At 40.5% G+C, this 25,803-nt stretch overlaps 2 protein-coding genes across 3 annotated transcripts; both read left to right on the top strand.

Moving 5' to 3' along the window:
• The first annotated feature begins 14,544 nt into the window (after positions 1–14,544).
• On the top strand, positions 14,545–17,295 carry LOC106360708 (scarecrow-like protein 13). 2 transcript variants are annotated; one of them, XM_048766144.1, is made up of 2 exons: positions 14,545–14,699; positions 15,384–17,295. In XM_048766144.1, exon 2 carries the CDS (start codon positions 15,441–15,443, stop codon positions 17,040–17,042), a length of 1,602 nt encoding a protein of 533 aa, XP_048622101.1. In that variant the 5' UTR covers positions 14,545–14,699; positions 15,384–15,440; the 3' UTR covers positions 17,043–17,295. The 2 variants fall into 2 exon arrangements, with proteins under 2 accessions (XP_048622101.1, XP_048622102.1); XM_048766145.1 differs by having other exon boundaries at positions 14,559–14,712.
• A 210-nt stretch (positions 17,296–17,505) lies between these two features.
• LOC106359614 (putative WEB family protein At4g17210) lies at positions 17,506–20,764 on the top strand. Its single transcript, XM_013799282.3, has 2 exons — positions 17,506–19,161; positions 19,229–20,764. Exons 1-2 carry the CDS (start codon positions 18,982–18,984, stop codon positions 20,618–20,620), a joined length of 1,572 nt encoding a protein of 523 aa, XP_013654736.2. The 5' UTR covers positions 17,506–18,981; the 3' UTR covers positions 20,621–20,764.
• Positions 20,765–25,803: the final 5,039 nt, after the last annotated feature.

Below are 25,803 nucleotides of genomic sequence, written 5' to 3'. Positions count from 1 at the left end.
TGGTAATGAGGAAGCCAAATTATTACACTTGTATACGTCTAGATGTATTACATACATAGATATAGTAGGGACGTAACTCACCGAAGTTTGAAATATACGTCATAGATATATATATGGGTCACCTGAAACATAGTTTGAAATAGATCAGTGTTGATTAACAGAGGAAAGTTAACTGGAAATAAATATCAATGTTAATTAACAGAAAATCAAAATCAATGATAACAATCAGGATAAGTTTTACCAGAAAATAACTATCGGTGCTAATAAACAGGAAGAGGAACTATCAAAATCTGGAAAAAGGAACTTACATTCACGTCAACCATTAACATATCGACCCACACCAGTTCACCACCACGCTTAACATTTCTGGCCTCCCCAGAATCGAAACCGCCAGGGGCGGACGGAGGTGACGACCAACGGGGTCACGTGCCCCCTACTAAAACTTAATTTTTCATAGGTAATTAGCTCAGAATCTTAATTTTCTGTAAGAAATGAGTTCAAATTTTACACATGTGCTCCCAATTAATTTAAAATTTATGAAAGTGCCCCCGACAAAAAGTTATTCTAGATCCGCCCCTGGAAACCGCAGGAGCCTCGCCTCGACGACGGAGGAGCACTTGTCGAACTTCAGATCAGAGAAAAAAACCCTTGAGTTAGCCATAACACGATCTATTAGTATGAGATTTAAGAGACACGAAGATATGATGAGATCAACGAAAGGAAATCTCACACGTATTTATACCGAAACCACAACATCTCAGATCGTAAAGCATTGAAGAAGACGGAGTGGGGGTGTGAATCAATGGGACGGAGTGGGGGTGTGAATCAATGGGAGTAATCAAGTAGCCTTTACTCAGACCGTTTCAGATGGTGAGAAATCCCAAACATCGCCGCAGCACCGTCGCACGTAGAGGCTAGACAGACTTCGTTTCATCACTGCAGCGGATTAGGGTTAGAGGGTCTCCTTCACGCCGGGCCCGGATTATTTCCAATTTAAAGCCCAATTACACAATATTTACGAACTAAACCCAAGACGACAGATCTTTAAAGAACTGATGCGTTTACAAACGAACCTTTAATGAACCGCTGCGTTTTTGTTAAAGCAGCCACGTGTCGGCTCGACAGCATCTGAATTAGTGACATGGCATCATAGCTGGACATTGTGGGAGAGATTCAAGGTATACTTTATATATAAAGATTTACATTAAAAAAACTTCTAGAATCTGTACACAACAGCCAAAATCTTCTCTCATCTAAAACCGGTGATTCAGTACTTCGGTAGAGTATCATCTTCCCTGTTTTAAAAATGATAGTAAGAGTGAGAGAAGAAGCAAGAACAAGGGATTTGGATGTTGTATGGTTCAGAGAATATACCAAAACTCATGTTCGAAATGATCAGATGAATCATATTCCTCCTCTTCACGATCGTAGAACTGTGTGAAGTAGTAGCAAGATTTGTGAGTATTTACGCAAAAAGTGGAATACAAGGTTAAAAACAAGACACTGACCTTGTCAACATCATTTGAATCTGCCTCATCATCTGCCTGAAATTGGTTAATCACACAGATACGTGTTAAACAACCTCAGCAAGTTTTAAACTTTTGCAAAGGGTCGAGCTCATGATTCCCGAGAAGCTGGACACGAGGGTTCTGCGAAGCGAGAGGGAGCTACCGAGCATGAATAAGGACCAGCCAGGGAGGTTAAGGCACAAGGGTCTGGTCTAGGATCATTTGGGTTTGGGGATTAATAAAAGAGAATTGATGTATCATATAGCCTCTGGGACTTGGATCTCTGACTGAGTTTTAACTTTTTTAAGTAATTAAGGTCATTGCCGCAGCAACAATTCAGTATTCTGTATAACCCCTGAGTAGCCATATTATATATAATGAGAATCTGAAAGCACTCTTTCTTATCAGGTGAAGGCGAACAAACTGTAGGAACCGAAATTCGCACTGTCAATTTCCGTTTAAATAAGAAAATTAGGAAAACCCTAATTTCTCAGAGGTCCCGGATATTTGCTAATACCACACGCCAAGATATCAGAACACAATAATGACAACGATAAAGTATAAGAAATCGAAAAGAGAGCAAAGTAGATCTTATTCCGAATTCGCGTTTGAGCGTTACAACAAGGTAAGAGCCTGGGCTACGAGAGCTGTCGGCGAGATTCCTAGTTCTAAAACACTAAGACGGCAATAACCTAGTTGAGTCGCAGCTCGAATAACAAAAACGGAAATATGCCTAATTGCTCTAAGTGCTAAGTTTGCTCTGAAAAAAAGTCCTCCTCATGCCTCTCGCCTAGGACTCCTTATATACTGGCTCCTAGGTTGGTGTACGCTTTTCCTCTTCTGTCCTTAAGCCGCCATAGCATAAAAATGGAGATATTCCATTTTTTCTGATCTTCGTAATTATCTTCAAAATTTCGTATTTATCCGCGGAGACTTGAAATTTATCTTTCCTTGCGAACCAAGCGTAAACCGTCATGCGGCTTACGGGCTGTTGGTTTAGAAATCGTAAGTTGGACCTCGAGTCATGACTTAGGTCCCTTTGGGCCGTCTTCTGACTCGAAGCGTTTATTACGGCTTCTTTCGATAAAGAGTGAACTTTCCGCGGTTTTTACCGTAAAGTTTGATCGATGACTTAGAATGGCGGGAAACATGAAATGGGTTAGCTACGGTCTTCGGGAGATAGCATCGAAAGATAGACGAGAATGCATGGACTAATGTCGTGTCGACGTTTCGGAAGAGCTTGGTCGCTACATAGCGACCGAGCGGAATGGACGCTCGGTCGCTACGTAGCGACCGAGCGGAATTGACGCTTGGTCGCTACGTAGCGACCGAGCTTTTGCTCGAGCTCGGTCGCTACGTAGAAACCGAGCGGAACACGCGTTTGGTCGCTGTGTAGCGACCATTTTCGAGCTCTTGTCAGATGTCAAGTGTTTCCTCCGCAAAGCTTTTTGTAAGGAAAAATCTATTTAGAAAAAGTATTTGACGAAGAAGGTTTTTTGTTTTCATCTTCGGGGATTTGGACGTTAACTTCGTCGTAACCGTTTTCGACCCCAATAGTTAGCCCCCCAGCTCGTTAGGATCGGGGATCGTGGATTTGGACGTTAACTTCGTCTTAACCGTTTTCGATCCCAACTTGCGGTATGGCGAGTTCGGACGAGATTGGTGTATTTGGGCGAAGTTTGTGTCCGAAAATTCGCAAGTAAATAGTAATTTCTCATGCCTATAAGAAGGGACGTAATTTCTTCACAATCTTTACACTTACTCATTCTCATAGAGAGGTTTCTTGAAAAATTCTTTCTTCTTCTCTTTCTCTCTATCATTTCCTTCTTGATAAAAAAAAAAGAAAAACACGAGATGTCGAGTAAGAAGAGGAGTTCGAAGAAAGGGTCCTTGCCCGTGAACATTTCTGAAGAGCTCCGTGTGCCAAAGATGGAATTCGTTCCTCATTCGGTAGACCCGGCCGAGAACGAGGCATGGTAGGTGGCGTGTTATGGTTCGATCACGCTTCCCAAAGAGAAATCGTTCCCGATCATGAACCGTCGCCCGGTGGAGGAAGGTGCACCAAGTAGGAGTACTAGCGAATTCCTCGAGGTCATGCGGTTGTTCTACCATATTTTGGATGCAGTAGACTTCAGGGTTCCTCGTCAAGGAGAGCGCGCTAGTAGTCCCCCGGAGGGTTACTTTACTTGTTATGAAGCATTCGTAGTGCGCTGTCGTTTGTGGTTCCCGATTCCCAAAATTATCGTCCGTGTGTTGGATTGTTTCGGGGTGACGATAAGCCAACTGAATCCTCTTGGCATCCAGCACCTCATTGGAGTCCTGATCCTGAGCTACGAGCATGGTCTCTCCCTCACCGTCGATCACTTCGAAGCGCTTCTTCGGTTACAGATCATCAAGGATACGAACACGTACAGGCTGGTTCCTTGGAACTTCATGTCAGTGGTAAAGGGGTTTACTTCTAACTTCAACTCGTAGAAGAAGTTTTTCTTCTTCGTTCGTGCAGACGCCGCGTCCGTTGAGGAGAGTTGTATCCCATTGTTCTGGAGGTTGCCGAACGATCGTCCCTTCATCAATCCTCTTGCTCCGTTTCCTGAGGACATTATTGCGGTGAGGGATCTGCTCAATAATGGTCCTTTTTTCTGGACTTCCTTTACACCGAAGAGAGTTCGAAAGGCGCTGAGATTTGTGCATCCTAGTCCTGCTTTGGGCGGAGAAACAAGGAGTGATTCTGAGCCTTATGACCAGGGTCCCGACGCTGCTCCCACGATTGCGACGGGGCTGAACTCTTCGAAGGGGAACGATATTGACCTCGGTGACCTGGAGTTTTTGGTGGACGATTGCATGCATCCAGGATGGGATCCGGACCTTGCTTTCGGCGATGGAAGCGGTACGAGCGAGGTCCCTATTTTGGACTTCGATGATTTCTTCGCTGGTCTTCCGTCGGGCCTTGATGCTCCTCCAGCCACGAACGAGTCGGGGAGGCCGAAAGTCGTCGCGGAAGTATCTCGTATCATCAACGGGGTATAAGCTTTAAGAATTTTGACAATCGTTATTATTATTATTATTTTTTTTTTGCTTATAACGTGTCAATCGGTTTTACATGGCTTGAACTTGCTTGGAGCGGCCATTGAGGCGACCAAAGAGAGGCCATGATCTATCGCTTTAAAGCGGAGAAGGCGGAGAAGGATCTTGCTCGCATGCGAGACGAGATGCTGGCGCGAGATGCTCAACTCGCTCGTGATCATGCCAGGGCTGTTCGTAGGGCGGAACGGAAGGGCAAGAGGGAAATTGTCGAGGTGATGAAGACTCGCGCTTCTCAATTCCAGGTTGAGTATGGGAACCTCAAGGACGCTTTCAACTCGCTGGGCGACTTCCGTGAGTATCGCGGCTCAGTCGGGAGCCTTTGGAGTTAATGAAGGGTGGCATGAAGGATCATGCTCACGCTGAGATGCTCATTTCTCCGATCGATGGGAAGATTCAGGGATTTTGGGATCCCATCCCGGTTTCTCCTGATACCGTAGAAACTACGACTGATTTTGCCGGTGACGATGAGGAAGTGAACTATCCCGCGGATGCATTCAGAGCTTCCTTGTCCGAGAATTTTAACTTTGATTTGTGAGTGTTTGACGGGAAAAAGTTTTTCCTTTATCTAGTATTTTGCGGCCAAGTGTTGCCTTTGTTCATATATGTCCGGCCGAGTGTGGCCTTCGAACTTTGTATGGGCTTGTTTTGGCCGTTTTTATTTTTATCGGGACTGGCCGTTGGTAGCTTTGAACCCCTACCGCTATGCGGTTTATATAATGGATGTTTGTTTGAGTTACTTTGTTTCGAGTGGGTTTTGAAGTAAACATGAGTTGTCTTTTCATATTTAACTTCGTTGAGGCGTTCAATCTGTTAGGTTGTTCAAGAGTTTTTTCGCAAAAATTATTTATTCTTACGGACTTTCGGAAACGTCAAGATATAAACGGAGATACATGTTTTAAGATCTCTTATCGTTTAGATATCATGTCTTGAGATGTCTGAGACCAATGCGATGGGTTTAGGGCAAGACCTAGGTTTACTCTCGGTTTTAAGGTTTGTACGGTGACTAGCCGGCTATCGATTTTCCTGTTGCGATTTCTACCTGATTCGTACCGTTTTAAAGTCCGCAATAGGTTCTCGGCTTATATGACTTGTATGGCATGAACCGAGCATCTTTCGAGAGACAATTTTTAAGCCAACTGGAAGTGCTAGACCAAAATTTCAGATTTTTTTTTGTAGCGCGCTTTCGTCCTTGTGTTGGACGTTCGAAGATCAAAAGAGTGATCAAGTTGCGTTTATTTAAGATGGCTCATGTGTTCGTCGGGGCCAATCGACGAACGGAGTGTAAGGTTTTTGTGGTTGCGTTCGGACAATTTGTTCGTATCGTCTCGACTTTTAACTTGGTGACGTCTTGCAGTTATTTCGAAGACTATACGTATATTTTCAGTGCTGAAGAGAGATTCTTTTGCGATTTTGGGCCGTACGAGGCTGCTGACAAGAGTATTAACGTTTTTAGATTTTCTAAGCGTGTTCTGAGACTTTTGCGTTAATTGAAGCGCAAGTGTCTTAAAAAAGAGCGACGCATATTGTAGTAAAATTTTTCGAAATCTCTAAAAAACTCGATTACAATAACGCATCTTTTCCAATGTGGGAGTATACGAGTATACGCACCCACTCCCCCCCCCCCCTTTTGAGAGGGGAATAGCTGAACTCGTCTTTCGACGAGCTGCCTACGTACCTCTTTCGAGGATCAAGCCATCTCGTAGTTCTATTTTGTCGGGAGCGTTTTCACTCGGCGATGGTCGCCGTGCTGACCGTCTTGATCGTGATGACCGTGGCTGGGTCAGTGTTCTTTTCCGGATGTTCCGGTTGAGTCGTAGTGTCGGCATCGAACGCGTTCTGAGTTTCGACACCCGAAGTGTTTGCGTCAGCAGACGACGTTAAATCGCCTTTTCTTGAAACGTTTTTGGTCGAAGATTTATCTATCTTCGTGCATTTTCGATTTGCCGTTGCAGAGGTCGTCATCTGCCTTAACTTGTGCTCTGCGAGAAAGCACAGTCGCGACTGTTTCTGACATCCCCAGATAGCTGCGACTCCGTTTGGGGTCGGGAATTTGATACCCAGGTGATACGTTGATGGAATGGCATGCATGGAGTTGAGCCATGGGGTTCCCATGATCACGTTGTAGATGGCAGGATGATCGACTACCGCAAATTCGACGATTTTTGTGATCTCCTTGGCTATGACTGATAGCTGAATCTACCCGAGGGTCATCGATACTTCGCCTGAAAAGCCTGTGAGCGGTTTCGGCGTTGGAGTTACTTCTCCGAGTTTGATGCTCATCCGATTGAGAGTGTCGCGGAAGATTACATTGACCGTGCTACCCGTGTCAATGAGTACTCTTCCAACTTCCAGATCTCGTATGACGAGGTCTATGACGAGCGGATCGCAGTGAGGTTGATCGATCCCGCCGGCTTCCTCCTTCGTGAAGGTGATTGAGAAATTCTGATCATCTCGGGTAGGATTGCGCTCGACTCCGCCTTCCGCTGGTAAGCAATGATGGCCGAAACCGTATCGTTGCAGAATTGCGATCCTCCAATGATCATGTTGACTCTGCGACGATTGTTATCGTTCCCCTTGTCGTCTGGCCCCCTGCCGCGTTTATCCCCAGATTGGTTTCTTTGAGGAGATATCTCCGCGAGAGGATTTCTGTCCGGCTTCGAGGGGCGATCGGTTTCCAGGATGAGATCTTTCACGCTGGTCACTTCCGAGAGCTCTCCAGCTAGTAGCTTCGCGGCTAGCCTTGCTCCCAAGACTTTGCAGTTAGTCGTGGAGTGTCCTCGGGACTGGTGGAACTCGCAGAAGGTGTTTTCATCATATCCTTGGTTGTGAGTCCACGTATTACCCGTGGTTCGGCCCTGGTCCGAGCCGATCGCGTAATTGTACGCTCCTTGGAGATCTTCCCCCTCGTGATGGACGTACTTGTCGTTACGAGGGTTCTTCTTCTTTGTTTTTTGATCTACATCTTTCGAGGATGGCCTTGACGACATATGTTTTTGCGATAAGAGTTTCGTTTCTTCCTCGATCATGATGTAGTCCGTCGCCTTGTGGAGGGCGACCTGGATCGTCCGCAGTTTGTCGAGGGATATCCATTTTCTGAATTTCGACTTGTACCAGAGTGCCTTTCTGAGCGCATCGATGGCCACCTTGTCGCTTATCCTGCTGACCCTGGACATTACCAACTTGAATCGGCTGATGAACTCGCGGAGGGGTTCGTCTTCCCTCTGGGACAGACTCCAGAGATCGACATCGGAAGTTTCTCTATCTATGAACATAGAGTATTGCTTGAAAAATTCCGATGCGAGCTGTCGGAAACTTTCGATAGAGTTTCGCTTAAGGCGTGCGAACCATTTGAGGGCTGCTCCTTCTAGATTCTCGACGAACAGGCGGCAGTAGCCGGCGTCTTTTTCGCCGTCCTTCAGCTTCGCTCTTCCCATCGTGCTGTGGAAAGCCTGAAGGTGCGCTCTCGGATCGGTTGTACCATCATACTTTGGTACTTTGATTTTTCCTGGATCGGATACCCTCATATCTGAGATGCGAGTGGTGAAGGGGGTCTTCCGAGCCCCTTCCAGCAGCCTGTCGATCTCGGTGGCCGCGCTGGTAGCGTGATGGATTTGGGATTTTACGGCTCTTACTTCTGCCGCAGTCTTGGTGATATAGTCGCGAAGATCGCGGATATCCGACGTCTCGCCAGCAGATTTTCGTGCTTGTCGGCGTTTACTGCGAGTGAGCTCGGTTTGCTTTTCAGCCATCTCTTCTTGTTCGTTCCAATAGAGGATTTCCTCCTCTTCTGTCATTGGTTTGTCGAACGGAGAGCTTTCCCGAGCAAATCGGCTTCTGGTCCTCCTTGGATGTCTGTCGACGTCCTCATCAGTATCGTTGGAGACATCGCTAGGATCCAGGTCGACTTGCTCGACTCCGTTGCCTCCGAAGCCTTCATGGGAGGCGGAGGACTTTCAGGGTTTCCCTTTTCGTTAGGAAATTTCTCGCTAGGGTTTTGACCCGAAAGTCGTTCCTGCGCGGCTCCAGGCCTGTCGAGTGGGGTTGCGAAGTCGAGTCTTTTCCCGTGGACTTTGGTGGTTCCGCGGGGGGCGGATTGCTCGAGTCCTTGCTGTTAAAGTTTCAACTTGTTTGGTCAAGGTGCTCACGAGCTTATCCTGTTCTTCCGACCTTTTTTCGTAGGTGGCGAACATCTTTTTAAACTCCTCGAGCGCCGCGGCGTTGGCTGGTGCGTTGGCCGCGGATACGTCCGCTGCGGGAGTGTGGAGGTCAGTGCCACTGCTTCCGTTAAGAGGAGTTTGCACGTTATCCGCGTCGTCAGTTGACATGTCTGGTTGAGCGTGATGTGGTTGAGAGTTAGATTGATCCGTACCCCCCTCCTTCTAGCGCCAAACTGTGGGAACCGAAATTTGCACTGTCAATTTCCGTTTAAATAAGGAAATTAGGAAAACCCTAATTTTCCAGAGGTCCCGGATATCTGCTAATACCACACGCCAAGCAATCAGAACACAATAACGACAACGATAAAGTATAAGAAATCGAAAAGAGAGCAAAGTAGATCTTATTCCGAATTCGCATTTGAGCGTTACAACAAGGTAAGAGCCTAGGCTACGAGAGCTGTCGGCGAGATTCCTAGTTCTAAAACCCTAAGACGGCAATAACCTAGTTGAGTCGCAGCTCGAATAACAAAAATGAAAATATGCCTAATTGCTCTAAGTGCTAAGTTTGCTCTGAAAAAAATTCCTCCTCATGCCTCTCGCCTAGGACTCCTTATATTCTGGCTCCTAGGTCGGTTTACGCTTTTCCTCTTTTGTCCTTAAGCCGCCATAGCATAAAAAATGGAGATATTCCATTTTTTCCGATCTTCGTAATTATCTTCAAAATTTTGTATTTATCTGCGGAAACTTGAAATTTATCTTTCCTTACGAACCAAGCGTAAACCGTCATGCGGCTTACGAGCTGTTGGTTAAGAAATCGTAAGTTGGGCCTCGAGTCATGTCTTAGGTCCACTTGGGCCGTCTTCTGACTCGAAGCGTTTATTACGGCTTCTTTCGATAAAGAGTGAACTTTCCGCAGTTTTTACCGTAAAGTTTGATCGATGACTTAGAATGGCGGGAAACATGAAATGGGTTCGCTACGGTCTTCGGGAGATAGCATCGAAGGGTAGATGAGAATGCATGGACTAATGTCGTGTCGACGTTTCGGAAGAGCTCGGTCGCTACGTAGCAACCGAGCGGACGAACGCTCGGTCGCTACGTATTTCTTCAAACCAACTCAAATCAATTTCTTCAATGGTTTAATGTAAACCGTGTAGTTTACATATTATTAATACAGTACGCAACTTCCTCTTCTAAACCTAAGAACGTGTGCCATCAATGGAGACGCAGCCGTTATTCACCATCGTCTTCTACCTCTCCACCACGCCTTCAGACCCACCATGATCATCGCCAACCACCACGGCTCAAAGCCTTGAGTCATCTCAGTCCACCGGAGATCCATGCCTTGATCATCGCCGGTTCTTCACCACCGTCATGATCATCTCACCGGAGGAGGGTCTGAGATCCTTACCGCGCCAGAGCCGTCACGTTCATCACAACTAGCCACATATTTGCACCGCCATGATCCGCTTGCTGCCGTAGTTATCATAAACCACCGTCAGGATCCAAGCTAGAGAGATCGTGATCTCACACCTGCTTGCACCACTGTCGCTACTCACACCCGATCACCAACCGTTACCATCAGATACATGGCTAAAGAGTGGTTTTGCGAGAGGTTTCTAGTACGATCCAGAGGATTCTAGGGTGCGAGCCATGTCTCTTGGGATAGATCTGACTTCCAGGAATATGTATCAGCAAACGGAATCGAGATCAGAGTTGTGCAGCAAAAGTTATTGCTGTTGCTTCTTGTGCAAGAATAAGCTTAAGATGTTGCACTGCAGAGACAGTTCCGACCAGTCTCAGCGTAAAGGTGAAATGGTCGACCTAATCAAAATATTTCAGTCTGGAATTTTGTCAGTAAGTAGTTAACTCTTTTATCTATCATCTCCGAGTTATATTCTGAGTGTTTTGCTTGTTTTCGCGAGGGGATCTGCTGCAGTCTTTCTTTACGACCAGCCTGGACCTGCAGCCATTTTGGCAGATCAAATGACGTCCGATCAGAGTAAACTCAGTGGCTACGGACAGTGGACATATAGGACTACTTTCTGACCTGAAAATTTAAACGGTCGGTTCTTGAGTTATTCATCTGCTTTCTCTAGGGTTTAGTTTTGCCAGAATAATCATATTTATTTATTTTCAGAGAGTTCTGGAGTTGCTCTATTTTAGAGCCGTCAAGATCAATTAGGTGTTTTGTCAAATTATCTTCAGAACCCGTGACAAAGGTGAGGGTCTATTCCGTAAATCTCGTACCAGTGTAGAATTCTCTCTATCGTAGTTTAGATTTCGAATCATGATCCGTCTGTTTGAATTGAGTTTTGATTGTTAGTTAGTTCATTCATTGTAAACTGGAACTAGGGGTCTAGAGGATTCAACCTTTTATTGGATTGTGTGATGTTAAGAGATGTGATATATATATATATATATATATATATATATATATATATGTATGTATACATAGTTATTAGTAGGGACTATGCGCACGGGCGGGGGCTCAGAGATGTCTAGGCTAGCGACGCTACTTTGATTGTGCAGGCAGGGGTTCAGAGACGTCTGGACTTGCGATGCTACTTGTGTGGGCGTGTGGTGCAGAGACGTTTGTACCATAGACGCTACTTGAGAGGGCGGAGTACAGAGACAGAATGTACTAGCGATGCTACGTATTATATATCCATATGAGGAGATGCGGGGTGTATGGACTAACTATATGCTATCATTGCATTGTTTGGTTTGTGTGATGCGCTAGGCGTCGTGTGTGTTCATATTAAAGCTAAACTTCCATAGTGGGAGTTCTATTTACTCAAGCCAGTGGTTTGCGTGTTTAGCATCCCATACCTCACGGAGTAACTCCCCTGTTTATCACCCCTCCTATTCCTTCCTCTTTCAGATGAGAGTGACGAGCAGGAGTGATTGTTATCGGGCTGGTTCTTTGGGAGTTTTATTTCCTTTCTTTTTCAGACTTACGGTTTTTATGCTTTTACCGATATTTTCGAGACTTATTATGCTATTTGGAATTATGCCTATTTATTGGATTTACGACTTTGGAGTTGACTTTTGAGAAGTAATAAATGGAGATTTTATATTTTTTATTTATTTAAGTTATTTTGGAAAATACCGGTGTTACAGGCATATGGGTGGGAGAATTTTTTTTTAAGACAAAACAAAAGTTCATCAAAATGTAAGCTTTCACCTTTTTCTGTCCACTTGATATGTGTCTTCTCTCATGCTCTCGATCTCAGAGGGTAGTATGGTTTTCTGTCTAACCGTGTGGAGCCACATGATCGAAGACTGAGATGAACAAATTAGAAAAGTGTTGTGTAAAATAGTCAAGTAAATGGTATAGTATATGGCAGATACGTTTCCTTCACATCCCTCGCTTTTTTTCTTACTTGATGTATCAATGACCTCATGATCAAATCATCATTAGTACTGTTTTTATTGTAGATGCATGATGTGTTGCACCATATAGAAATGCGTGATGATACTTAAACATATTATATAGATATCGTATCATCAAAGAGACAAAGACACTGCACAAAACAATTTTTTTACAAGTTTGACTATAGGAAAAAATTGCAAACGCGCACGACAAGTTTTTTTTTAACCGAGCAAGTTATTTTTCTACTAACAATATGGAAAATATTGCAGTTTACCTTGATAACAACTTCTCCACTAACAATGCAAGTTTGAATATGATGAGTATATAACAAAGGGAAGAGTAATGGTGTTGGACCGTTGGTAATAAAGAACATAAAGAAAAGAGAGTAACCGTGTTTGGTGGGCCTCCATGATTATTGGTTATACATACTACGTCTCCTGCTCTTACGTAAGCGTTTCTTTTTGTGGGCCAGTGGCATCTCTACAAAGAAAAGGAACGACAATTGGTTTTCTTTCCATCGCATCGCATCATCATCTCCTTTACCCTTTTTACTTATTTTGAAAACGCAAGAAAGCAGGAGAAAAGGTTTTAAAAGGATTTGTTTCTATATTTATAGTTTGTTTCCTCACCTTTTATATGCCAAAACACAATCTGTTGGCATACTGATTTCCATGCAAATCACATAGATTTGTATCCATATCTCTTTTACTTTTTTTTTAACACTCATATCTCTCTTTCTATTTCTTTTTTTACATTAAGTGACTTAAACAAAACAAAATAAAAAAGTTAAAAGAGAAAAAGAAATGTGTCGGAGAGTGAGAGGAGATTGGGATGTTCCAGGAACTCCCTTGATCCCCTCGACCTTTTTCCTACGCATTGCGTGTGATGTGACGCAAACGCGTTCTCTTTTGCCCTTCACATTCGTCTTTTTTTGCTATTTTGCCATCACACCTCCGTACAAAGGATAAAATCCATTCGATCTGAATAATATTTTAAGAATTTTCTTACAAGTTGTGTAAAAACATCTAAGGAGATGTAACAAAAGTCCGCATGTTGAATATTAGTATGTAGTAGACGAATATGTATATTTACAAGACGAGTGAGTAGAAAAGCCAGTGCTACAAAAAAAAATGAGTAGAAAAGCCACCGCGAATCTCAATAAGAATGGCAAAAAGAATCAATGGTTTTGCTGTAGACTTGTAGTACACACTTTATTCTCTAAGGGCCAATGTCAACTATAAACCTAGATTTGATGCACATTCTATTTTGTTGCTCCCTTTTTTTCTCTTGGAAAGCTTGTTTCTCCCTTTTGCTTGCATTGCTGGTTACTCTTCATCCGTGTGATTTTTTTTTTTTTTTTAGGTTTTTAATATGTTTATGAAGATTTTCAAGCATTTTCCTTGCTATGCGACTTTACTTATGCATACATCTAACCTCTAACCGTCCATAGTTTATGGATTTTATGTCCGCTCTTTCGGCATGTAGATTTCATCTTGTGTAACGGGTAGAATATTAAGTTCGAGAAGTTCAAAAGATTTATTTACTTATACTACAATCACCCAGTGTTTTTTTTTTGTATTTTAGTCTGGAAAAACATTGAAAATGATTTTCCAATAAATCATCTATCTTTCTATTATTTCAGATTAATTAATCATGCTTAATTAATTCTAAATTTTTATGGAAAAATATTCAGAAAATAAATACATTAATAATATAAATAATCAAATAATTCTGGTAAAAACATTTTCAAGTACATAAAAACTCGGAATGTCACAAAATCTTGTCGAAGATCTCCAAAAATTTTTTATTTCTTTTGATATTTTTGTTTATTAAATTAGAGATATTTCAAATTTATAGAAAAATCCAAATTAATATCCATAATGAAGTATAATAAATAGATTCTTTCTCTAGATATTTGATGAGATTTATGGCTATAAGGGGTCAACTTTTCAACATTGTTTCCTTTTTTACTTACTCTTTCACGTCGTTTTGAGAAAAAATGCCTCTCCGATGGTGAAACAGCCATCTTGCGATGTAGCAGCCAAAGTCAAAGTTTCACTCTAGCGATGTTGCTTTCTTCTGCAGTTTCATATCAGCTTGTAGTAGTCAGTTTGGATAGATCCGGTTAACTTGGGTTTAGAGCTATGCTTGTATCAATTTTTTTAAAAATCGTGTATTCTTTATATATCATACATTTTAAATTAATAAGATCAGATTCTATAATTTGGCTATTTTCTTATCAATCATGAAACATACTTATTAGAAATTAATAAATTTACAATGGCAAAAGTGACAGATAGTAGATAAATAACATCAAAAGAGTAATAAAAAAAGACAGTGGTAAGTGCTAGCTACTACTGCCGTCCAAAAGTCAATGGTCAGAGTGGCATATTAAGTGAATAAAAGGAATAAAAGGGACATTTAATAGGTCCAAGAGGGTCATGACATTTTGCACTTTTTATATCCTCTTCTTCCTCATCAAGCCTTTGATTCTTGAGTATGCAATCAAACCTTCTGCTTCCTCTCTGTTCCCTTCCAGCAATATCCACCCCAATCCCTCCAGGGTCTCTCCTTAAGGTTAGCTTTTGTGGTAATCTATGCACAACCCCCTTTCTCCTTTATTTGTCATGCCAACACTTTTCAGTTCCATTTACTCTTTTTTTCTTCCTTATACCATGAAACTATTTTCTTCTTATCTATTTTAACTCTGTTTTAGGCCTTTGATCATAGGGTTTTTGAATCCTAGGTGTTATGTGCCTTTTGGTTGTTTTAGGTGTGAAGGATATGAGATTATATAAGTAGCCAAAATCAATTTGTCTATGTCTTGTCTTGTGTTATCAAAAGTGCAGAATGTATAAAAATCATGACTTTTAGCGTCAAATTTAATATTTTCAATCCAATAGTTGAATCCCTGATTTTAGGGTTTGACTCTTAACCTTCGAACTGATTTAATTTTTGTAGAGAGAGATTAGGCTTCTATTTTTGGTAATAGGGATCTTGAGGCAGTACCAAAAACCGAACTTTGTATTCCTGAAAGATGATAGATCTCTTTTTTTTTTTTTTTTATGACCCCTTTGATTGATTGATTTTGCAAATGGGTTTTTGACTTTTGACTACATTCTTGTCGGATACGTCTGGAAAAATTGTTCACAAGAACTGGACTCTTTATTTTCTTCTGTCACAAATAATATTGTCTGTATTTAAGTTGCTTGTACGCTGCTGTAGCCTCACTTGTCCTTCTCTTCCTTTCCATGGAGACAGGTCGGTTCAGTCAAACAAAAGAGACAGACTTAAAAGACTATCTACTAGAGGGTTATAATGCAAACATCTCAGAAACATCACAGTGCAGCTGGACTTCACATGCTGTATCCTCAACCACACTGTTCACCTCAGTTTCAAATGATAGACAACAACAACAACAATGGCTCCTCCAAAGAAAGCTTCTTCACCCTCGAATCATCAACTGCTTCCGGTACTACTCTTCCTTCCTATGACTCACCTTCTTCTGTGAGCATCACATCTGGTAGGAGCCCGTTTTCTCCTCAGGGCTCTCACTCATGCATCTCTGATCCACATCCTTCCCCTGAAAACGTCTATGAATCACCCTTGAGCGCAGCGTCTTCCTATGTCTACGACGAAGCCGGGGTCAAGAGCAAGATCCGTGAACTCGAGGAGACGCTGCTGAGTTCTGACCCCAAAGTTGAAGAATACTCAGGCTTCAGCCCAGCTGCTGGGAAGTCATGGAACTGGGACGAGCTCTTGGCGTTGACTCCACAGCTAGACTTGAAAGAGGTGCTACTAGAGGGAGCTCGTGCGGTCGCTGACGGGGACTTCGCTACAGCGTGTGGGTTCATCGACGTCTTGGAACAGATGGTGTCGGTCTCAGGAAGTCCTATCCAACGTCTTGGCGCTTACATGGCGGAAGGGCTTAGAGCGAGGCTTGAAGGCTCTGGAGGGAATATATACAGAGCCTTGAAGTGCAACGAGCCAACGGGAAGGGAGCTCATGTCTTACATGGGAGTTCTCTATGAGATCTGCCCTTATTGGAAGTTCGCGTACATGTCTGCAAACGCTGCTATCTTGGAAGCAACGGCTGGTGATAACAGAATCCACGTCATCGATTTCCAGATCGCGCAGGGATCGCAGTACATGTTCCTCATCCACGAGCTTGCTAAACGACCCGGTGGGCCCCCTTTGCTGCGTGTCACAGGCGTGGACGATTCGCAGTCTTACTACGCCCGTGGGGGAGGACTCACCTTGGTAGGTGAGAAGCTCGCCAACATGGCGAAGTCGTGCGGCGTGCCGTTTGAGTTTCACGACGCGATCATGTCCGGGTGCGAGGTCCACAGGGAACACTTAGGGGTGGAGCCTGGGTTCGCCGTCGTGGTGAACTTCCCTTTCGTGTTGCACCACATGCCCGACGAGAGCGTGAGCGTCGAGAATCATAGAGACAGGCTGCTCCATCTGATCAAGAGCCTCGGACCGAGGCTCGTGACGCTTGTGGAGCAAGAATCCAACACGAACACCTCGCCTTTCCTGTCGAGGTTTGTGCAGACGCTTGATTACTACACGGCGATGTTTGAGTCGATCGATGCGGCGAGGCCGAGGGATGAGAAGCAGAGGATCAGCGCGGAGCAGCACTGCGTGGCGAGGGATATAGTGAACATGATAGCGTGCGAGGAGAGGGAGAGGGTTGAGAGGCACGAGGTGCTGGGGAAGTGGAGGGTGAGAATGATGATGGCAGGGTTCGTGGGATGGCCGGTTGGCGGATCCGCGGCGTTTGCGGCGAGTGAGATGCTTAAAGGTTACGACAAAAACTATAAACTAGGAGGGAGTGAAGGAGCGTTGTATCTGTTCTGGAAGAGGAGACCCATGGCTACATGTTCCGCTTGGAAACCAAACCCAAATCAGATTGTGTAGGACATGGTGGTGAACTGAGAGTGGATGAAGCAGAAGAAGATGAGCACACAACACACATCTGCCAGCCTGTAAATTTTTGAGGATGTGTAATGATGTTTTAAGTTGTAACACATACTATAAGTCAACTAGTTTATATATTGTGTATTTGTATACAAAGCAAACCTGGTGGTGGTTGTTTTTTTTCCCTGTAATTTTGCTGTTGTTGTGGGGGTGGGTGCTACTGATGAAATATAACCAAAGCATTATTAGGTTATTGCTCTATAATCTTGTATAATAACTGTATGAGTCAACTGGCGGCTGAGCCAAAAGGTTTGAAGTAAAAGTATTAAGACCAAATCTACAGGTCAGATTGTGGTTGTGTCTGATAATCCTTAAAAGAAGTAACCAACCAACCCACAAAACCAAGTTATATCACCTTCACTTTATTTTTTTACTTTTATAAGGGTTCAAGATTTCCTTTGCCTTTTAAGTCTCCATAAAATAAAAATGTAGAACTCTTGCCAACTGTTGTTTGTTTGTCTAATGCTCTTGTCACTCTTTCTTGTTTCATCGAATAAGTTTATAAGAAGGCAAAAGGAAACATGAGGGAGATGGAAATGTAGATTCTGAAGAGGAGGTTTCAGGGTTTTTGTATGGACAGGCTTCAGAAGGAAGTAATTGCTCTAAGGAAGATTTGTGAGAGTGAAGACGGTATTATAATGCCAAAAAATGACGAAAGCAACGTAAGCTTCATCTCTTCAACTATAAAAAAACCTTACTTAATAAGTTAATATGACTATGTACACAGATGTTGTTGAAGAAAGTGGATAACGAAGGCCATTAAAGTGAAACAAGAATGCAAAGAGGGAAGCTGCAGCGAGAGAAAAGGAAAAAACGTGTTGGCAGTGTTGAACAAAGAGTCAAAAACGATGTAGAAAGGCAAACTTTCCGAGAAGGTTTGGTCATCGTTTCCTTTATTGTTTGTCTATGTCTTTTGAGAAAAATAATCAGTCAAACTTGAAGACAAATCTGCTATTTATATGTCTACTAATTCTATGATGTGCAGCCGCCTACATATTCACGTTGAAAATCCTGTCTAATAGAGGAAGAAGAAGAAGCTTATTAGAATGAAGATATTCAAGAACATTGGTCTTCGTTTAGGTGTACATATTGAGTAGGTGGGGGATTACAAGAACCTCGAACTCAAGAAGACGTCTGCGTGTGTTTATACCGTCTGGATTGCAAAATGTGTTTTAAATGTTGAAATAAAACTTGCATCTCTTAGCCTATCTTTTAGTTGAGATACTAGCAATTATCATGAGAATCTAAAGGTAAGTCAGAATCTGGTCAACACAAAAAAAAAAAAAACAGGGGAATACTAATGTTCTCTGTAGTAAGCAAAAAAGATATGAGCATGAAGTTAACATTTAAATACAAAAAGACTATCTCTCTCTTTCTCTCAGGAAGTGAGAAGGAACCGAACCATATAGCAAAATGAAAGGCATGGTTGATCTTCGTAGCAAGATCAATTTAAAGAGGGAGGATCTCCATGGTGCTCTATGTAAGATGATGTTTCCTGCTGTGTAGACGTGCAAGCGTTGGAGGAGGAAATGAGTTGAATACCTCTGTGAATGTTGGGAGAGCAATGATACGTATACATACCAAAAGGTAATATTAATTTTGCTATCTATCAATATTACTTTTCCTGTCAGTTTCAAAAAAAAAAAAATGTATTGCTTTTGGTGTATTCAAAAAAATAATATTATTTATAAATACTTTTAAGGTTTCTCATATCAGGATTTGATGTCTAAAGATAGAAGAATGGATTTAGAGTTGACAAAAGACAAGAGAGCGCAAAACATGGCGACCCTCTGGTCCATTATTTGGAAGACCAAAGATCCACAGGATCAACATCAAACCCTCTCTATCTGCTTAATCACGTAAAACAAGACAAAAACATATGGCGAAGAACCGAGCGGATGCTCCGGTGGAGACTCCTCCTCGGATGAGTGAGGTGGTGGGAGAGATTGACACTCGTTCTCCCTTCCAATCCGTTAGAGACGCCGTTAGTTTATTCCGTCAAGCTAGCTTCTCTAAGCAACAACAACAACCGCGTCTCTCCTCTCCATCCTCCTCACAGGTACATTCATTCATTCTTCTCTCATTCCCAACTCTTCATTTCTCTGAAATAGCTTCCCTTTCTTAAGGACGCAACGGATGTGTCGGAGAAAGAGACGCAGCTTCTGTTAGCAGAACAAGAAATGGACAGAGTCCAGCTCTGTCTCGATACCTCTGTCAAAGCCAAAGCAAGAGCTCTCTCTGATCTCGACTCTGCTCAGCGAAAGGCCTTTGACTTGAGGGCTAAACTAGAAGCCACCAAACATTCCAAAAAATCTGCCATCCTAACCAAACACACAATGAACCAACGGTTAGAAAAACTCCAATCTCGAAGCCAAGAAACAGAGCGCGCAAGAGAGAACTACATTTTAGCTACCGCGGGGCTACTCATGGCGAGGCAAAAGCTCGCGGAGATAAAACAAGAATTCAGCATTTCCGTGGAAGAGAGGCTATCAGAGCTTCATAGAGCAGAGGAAGCAGAGTGCGCAACAGTGGTTAACTCCCAAAAGATCAGAGACATGACACATGAGATATCCGAGATGCGTGACGCTGCTGAGAGGCTGAAGTCAGGTGCTGATAGGATAAAAAAAGAAGAGGAAAAGATCAACGAGGAGAGAGTGGACATGGGAGAAACTTACGGGGATATGAAACAAGAGGCTGAGCTGAGGCTGGAGGATCTGAGACGAGGTTGTGACCCTGAGCTGAGGAAAGATATAGATGAGCTGGAGGAGATATCTGCAGAGAACGAGCTTTTACAAGAGGAGATCAAACTTGCTAGGGAGCTCAAAGAGGCCAAGAGCGCGATGCGTGAGATTTTTGATGAAGAAAGATCATACAAAAGCTTGGTGGGATCTCTCACGGTGGAGTTGGACGGTGTGCAGAGAGAGAACAGAGATCTGAAGGGAAAGGAAAACGAGAGAAAAGCTTTTGAAGAAGTAGAATGGGTTGAAGTGAGTCGAAAGGTCGATGAAATCATCAGTGAAGCTGAGAGGACAAGACAAGAAGCGGAAGAGATGAGGATGCAGGTGGATGAACTCAGGAGAGAAGCAGCAGGCAGGCGTACAGTGATGGGTGAAGCAGTGAAGCAGCTAGAGATAGTTGGAAGAGCTGTGGTGAAGGCGAAAACCGCAGAGAGGAGAGCTGTAGAAGACATGAGAGTACTTACTGATAAGAAGGAGAGTTTGACTCACGATGAGCCTGATAAGAAGATTAGAATATCATTGAAAGAGTACGAGGAGTTGAGAGGGAAGCATGAAGAGTCAGAGAGAATGGTTCAGTACAAGGCCAAAACGGTTGCTGTTCAGCTGGAAGAGATCAAGGAGAGCAGAGTAGAAGGGGAGATAATGCTGGAGGAGAAGATGAAAGAGATGGAAGAAGTAGAGGAGGCTATTGATTCTGCGTTGAGAAACGCAGAGATCGCAGAGGAAGCACACTGCATCGTCGATGCTGAACTTAGAAAATGGAAACCACAAGAGTTGTAGCATATGCTATTGATGTTTAGGTATTTAGAGAAGTACTAGAATATGTCCATATATGTTTTTTTGGATAAATTGATAATTACTCAGAGTTGTTCATTAGTGCTATAACACTGGAACAAAGACTTGAAAGATAGATTTTCAAGGGCATCTTTGTTTTCTTCATGTCAGAATGTGAAACTGGACACCATACCATAGTGGACAACCACATGCATACATGATACAACCGTCATTTCTAGGTTAATTTTTTTTTTTCATATGTTCATTTCTAATTTTTCAGATTCCATTTTGCATGGTTTGAACGTAAACATTTAGAAAAATGTTTAGATGGGATTTAAACCATTACATCACAACTAACATCTAAAACTTGATATAGCTAATTTTATTATAAAGTATATTTAGCACATTGAACAATTGTTTATGGAATTTAAATTGGTCCTAGTCGTGTAACATTAAAATCATATCCTCAAAATCTTGCAAAAATTGGTCTCTTAATCTTTTACAAATGTAAATAATACGTTTATATTGATGTAGCTCTCTTTGTTCTCAAATGTAACAACAATTTGTGTATTATTTACGTATAAAGGAAGTTTAATTAGCGGTGAAAATTACAAAACTTTGATCTAGTATAGTGTGAGAGCTTTAAACCTTACACACTGATGAAGGTAATGTGACGTTCACAAAAAGATGACTTCTCGGATGCAAGATTGTATATATGAAAGATGTTTTTAACTTGCTAACGGTAAGATATACTGACACAATTAACCAAAAGAAAATAGAAAACATGATTGTGTATTATATCACAATAGAGATGTACATGCATTGCACACTTAAGGAACATGATTGTGGGCTTGGATGAGCATGATAATGACTAGATGTTAAGGCTTAAACGTGAAGCAAGGTTGATGAAGATTGCAGCTAAGTAGCTGGCTATGCTGATGACTCGGAGAGTAGTCAGAGCAATGAAGAAATTAAGCCAAAGAGGTGAATGGTTAGTATTTACACTGGTTAGTTCTTATGTAATGCTTCTTTTATGTTCTTTTTAGATATGACAAGGTTGAATTAAGAAGTTTTAGGCTGACTTCGATAAATAAGATTTGGTTGGCAACTTGTTTACTTCAACATTTCTTTAACTAAAGAGCTTACTATGTGTTGAAAAAATGGTTTATAAAATAATTTAAAAGAGTATAAAAGTTTAAATAATTTTAGCAATAACCATTTCATTCTCCAATACAAAACCATGATGAAGCTGAAGCCTTTGTGTAATCATTATTATGGTGGCCGCGGGATATCTTATATATTAAAACAGAAGTCACAACTTTGATTCATGTGTGATTTTTTTTAAAAATAGACTCTCACTAGAAATCAGTTATCATTCATTTATTACTAATAATATGGATTAATAATATATCATTCATAATATAACATCGACTCCTAAAAATCCGGATTGGTTAACAAACTCACTTTGATTCATGTGTGATATTTTTATTTGGATCATCATTTAAATTTTTTATTAAATGTATTTCCTTAATGCTAATATATAATTTTTTAACTACTTAAATCATAATATAATTTGATATCTTTTAATTTAAAATATAAATATATATATTTAATTTTCTTAACAAATGTGTTGAAAAACATTATAACAATATCTTAATTATCAAAAATTGTATATAAATATTTTCACTAATTTTGTAATTAGTAATGAAATTAATGTTATTATACATTAATATATATATATACTCAATTATCTTTTATAAACATTATATTTAACTAATTTTACTATTTTATAGTTATATCTATCATTTTAAAATAAAACATTGTATTTAACTAAATATGATAAAATTATTTAAACTGATAAATTAATATATTTTATTTTCACAAACATTAAAATTTATGCTAGAAATATAATACATTAGTAAATTAGATAATTTATGCATAAAATTAACTTATCTTAAATTTTTTTATATATATAGTTATCTTAAATGAATAAACATAAAAAATATTGATAAAAAATAATCTAGCGCTTTGAATTGCGGATCAGGATCATAATAATTGAATAAAAAATAATTTTAAAATATATATAATAAAAATACCAAATATATGTGATGATTTGAAATAATCAATTAATTGAAAACTATTAAATTGTTATATTTAAAATAATTATATATAAGCATTTAAATATGTAAGTAACTTAAAAAATATATTCTAATTATGTAAAATATATATAAACATAAAAATTAATACCCGCACGGTTGTGCGAATCCAAATCTAGTGTCTATTATTACAGTAAAGGATATGTCTAAAGGGAGACTTATTTGATTTTAGTCACAATGAATATCTCTTTCGCAGCCGGGAAAACGAAGCATGTAATACCGATCTCTTCATGTCTTCTGTGGGTGGTGACGCAGGCTTGTAGAGCTTTCAAGAGCACTATGTCGGAGTACCGTCGCAGGAGAATCACGGTGCATTCTCAAAAAAAATGCACAGCTTAGGTAAGGATGAGCATAGAAAATCTCAAACAATTCAGAATTAATATCTTCATCAAAGTCGGAGTTCAAGCGCTTAATTCCATGTAGTGTCTTCACATGTATCAATAGAAAATAATTAAAATATATATCTTATATACTAAAACAGAAGTAACAACATTGATTTGTGTGATTTTTTAAAAAATAGATCTAATGGACATATTCCTAAAAAATCATGTTACATTTAATCTCTAATCTTATCATTTAAATTTTGGGTCTACCAGAAATTTTTATGGGCTTTTTGCAAAATTAACCTACAACTTAAAGTCAAACACAAAACTAACCTCCTTTTTTTTTGAAAATTGGTTTTGCCCTATTCACTCCACAAGTTCATATAATTTACGAAAATGTCATTAATTTTTTTTATTTTTTTTTTTCGAAAATGACATTTTTACTCTCTCACCCTCATCATCTTCAAGTAATTACAAGATTGTCATTGTCATCAATACCACAACCACCATGAACAACCAATTTGAAGCTCTTAATGCTCCCAAAATCGATTCCTCATCATCTTCAAGTAATTACAAGATTGTCATTGTCATCAATACCACAACCACCATGAACAACCAATTTGAAGCTCTTAATGCTCCCAAAATCGATTTACCCTTCTTCTTTTTCCATTCTTGTGAACTAAACACAACATATCTCTCACTTTCTCTCCACAATGAGCTAAAAAAATCCAAGATTTTGATTCTAAAATTTTTATGGTTCATAGAGTCATAGAAGCTAACGATTCTAGGTGGGTGACTTTCGTTTGTGATTCTGTGTGCTTGGAGAAGCCTTATGTATGCTAAGGAACTTATCTCACCAATTTAAGGTATGACATCGAGTTTTTTTCCAGATCTGTTCATCAGACGACTTACTTGGGAAGTCGTCTGGCTGTAGACGACTTACCTGGAAGTCGTCTGGCTGTAGACGACTTACCTGGAAGTCGTCTGGTCAACGCAAAGGTTATTTTTGCAATTGACTTTGAAATCTGTAACCTGAGACGACTGAAAGTTAAGTCGTCTACTATTGTTTGGTTTCAAAAAAAATTCCAAAGAACCTAGACGACTTACATTTCAGTCGTCATAGGTTAGTTTTGCATTTGACTGGATAATTACAGAAGTTTGACTTCCCCAGACGACTTACATTTCAGTCGTCTGTCAAAAATTAAAATAATAATATTTTTTTAAAAGTAAACGACTTACAATTAAGTAGTCATAGGTTAGTTTTGCAATTGAAAAAAAAAACTTCAAGATTTAATTATACACAAACGACTTATAATTCAGTCGTCCACCAGACGACTTACTTGTAAGTCGTCGAGGATTTTTTTCCGAGATTCTAGTCAAACCTCGTAAATCCTGGACGACTTACATTTCAGTCGTCTCGTGGACGACTGAATTATAAGTCGTCTGTATATAATTAAATCTTGAAGTTTTTTTTTTCAATTGCAAAACCAACCTATGACAACTTAACTGTAAGTCGTCTACTTTTAAAAAAATATTATTATTTTAATTTTCACTAGACGACTGAAATGTAAGTCGTCCAGAAAAGTCAAACTTCTGAAATAATCCAGTCAAATGCAAAACTAACCTATGACGACTGAAATGTAAGTCGTCTAGCTTTTTTGGAGTTTTTTTTTAACCAAACAATTGTAGACGACTTATTTTTCAGTCGTCCGAAATAACAGATTTCAAAGTCAATTGCAAAAATAACCTCTGCGTTGACCAGACGACGTATAGTTTAGTCGTCTCGACAACTTAGATTGAAGTCGTCCGCGTCTTCTCCGCTAGTTTTTAAGTCTTCTACATTAGTTTTTGAATAACTTGTATTTTTAAGAGTGATAAGTAACTTCAAGATATGTAAAACTCATATTTACAAAATATGTTCTCTCCCTTAGTTTTACTAAATTTGACTAAGTTTTTCAACACAAACTTATAAAAAATATGATATGCTTTGACTAGTTACTATTGTTTGTTTCCATCTCTTAAGTATTATTGTTATAGACAATAATGATAACTATTGTTATGAGTTGGAAGAAGGGTTAAATGCTTCTTAAAATGTTGTATCAATATGAAGCTACCAACATTCTTGTTTATTAAGATGAGAAAAGGCCACTGGAGTTTATTATTGCATATGAGAGATCCAAAGATAAGAAAAAGGCTACTGAAGTCTATTATTTCATTGATTTGTAAATATGTAAACACATTGTTAGCACATTTAATACATCTTGGAAAACATTATTACTGATTTTACAAAAAATTCACAACTAAAAGAGTAGACATGCAATTCACAAAACAGACCACAAACAAAACTATTATAGATCATTCCTCTACAAAGACAAGCTTGGATTCCACTTGAGTAGACAAGACCAGACGACTTTTAAGAAGTCCAGACGACTTCTAAGAAGTCCAGACGACTTCCAGGAAGTTCAGACGACTTTGTCAGAAGACTTTTAGGAAGTTCAGACGACTTCCAGACGACTTTACAGGAAGTCCAGACGACTTTTAGGAAGTCCAGACGACTTTCAGACGACTTCCAGAAGACTTCCAGACGACTAACAAGTAAGTCGTCCCAGAAGTCTTCCAGATCTGAAAAACCTGCATATTAAATCCAGATCTGAAAAACCTGCATATTCAAAAACGTTCAAATGGCTTAAAAACAGAAAAAATGAGTGGA

Source organism: Brassica napus, chromosome C8 (genome assembly GCF_020379485.1).
Source record: "Brassica napus cultivar Da-Ae chromosome C8, Da-Ae, whole genome shotgun sequence".
Lineage (NCBI taxonomy): Eukaryota > Viridiplantae > Streptophyta > Magnoliopsida > Brassicales > Brassicaceae > Brassica > Brassica napus.
The sequence above is the reverse complement of the archived record's forward strand: the minus strand, read 5'-3'. Positions and strand labels throughout refer to the sequence as shown.

Bases quoted from the DNA above. Each gene is read 5' to 3' on its own strand.
- LOC106360708 (XM_048766144.1), top strand. From the start codon at position 15,441: ATGCAAACATCTCAGAAACATCACAGTGCAGCTGGACTTCACATGCTG.
- LOC106359614 (XM_013799282.3), top strand. From the start codon at position 18,982: ATGGCGAAGAACCGAGCGGATGCTCCGGTGGAGACTCCTCCTCGGATG. The intron at 19,162-19,228 runs GTACATTCATTC...CCCTTTCTTAAG, and splicing joins CCTCTCCATCCTCCTCACAG to GACGCAACGGATGTGTCGGA.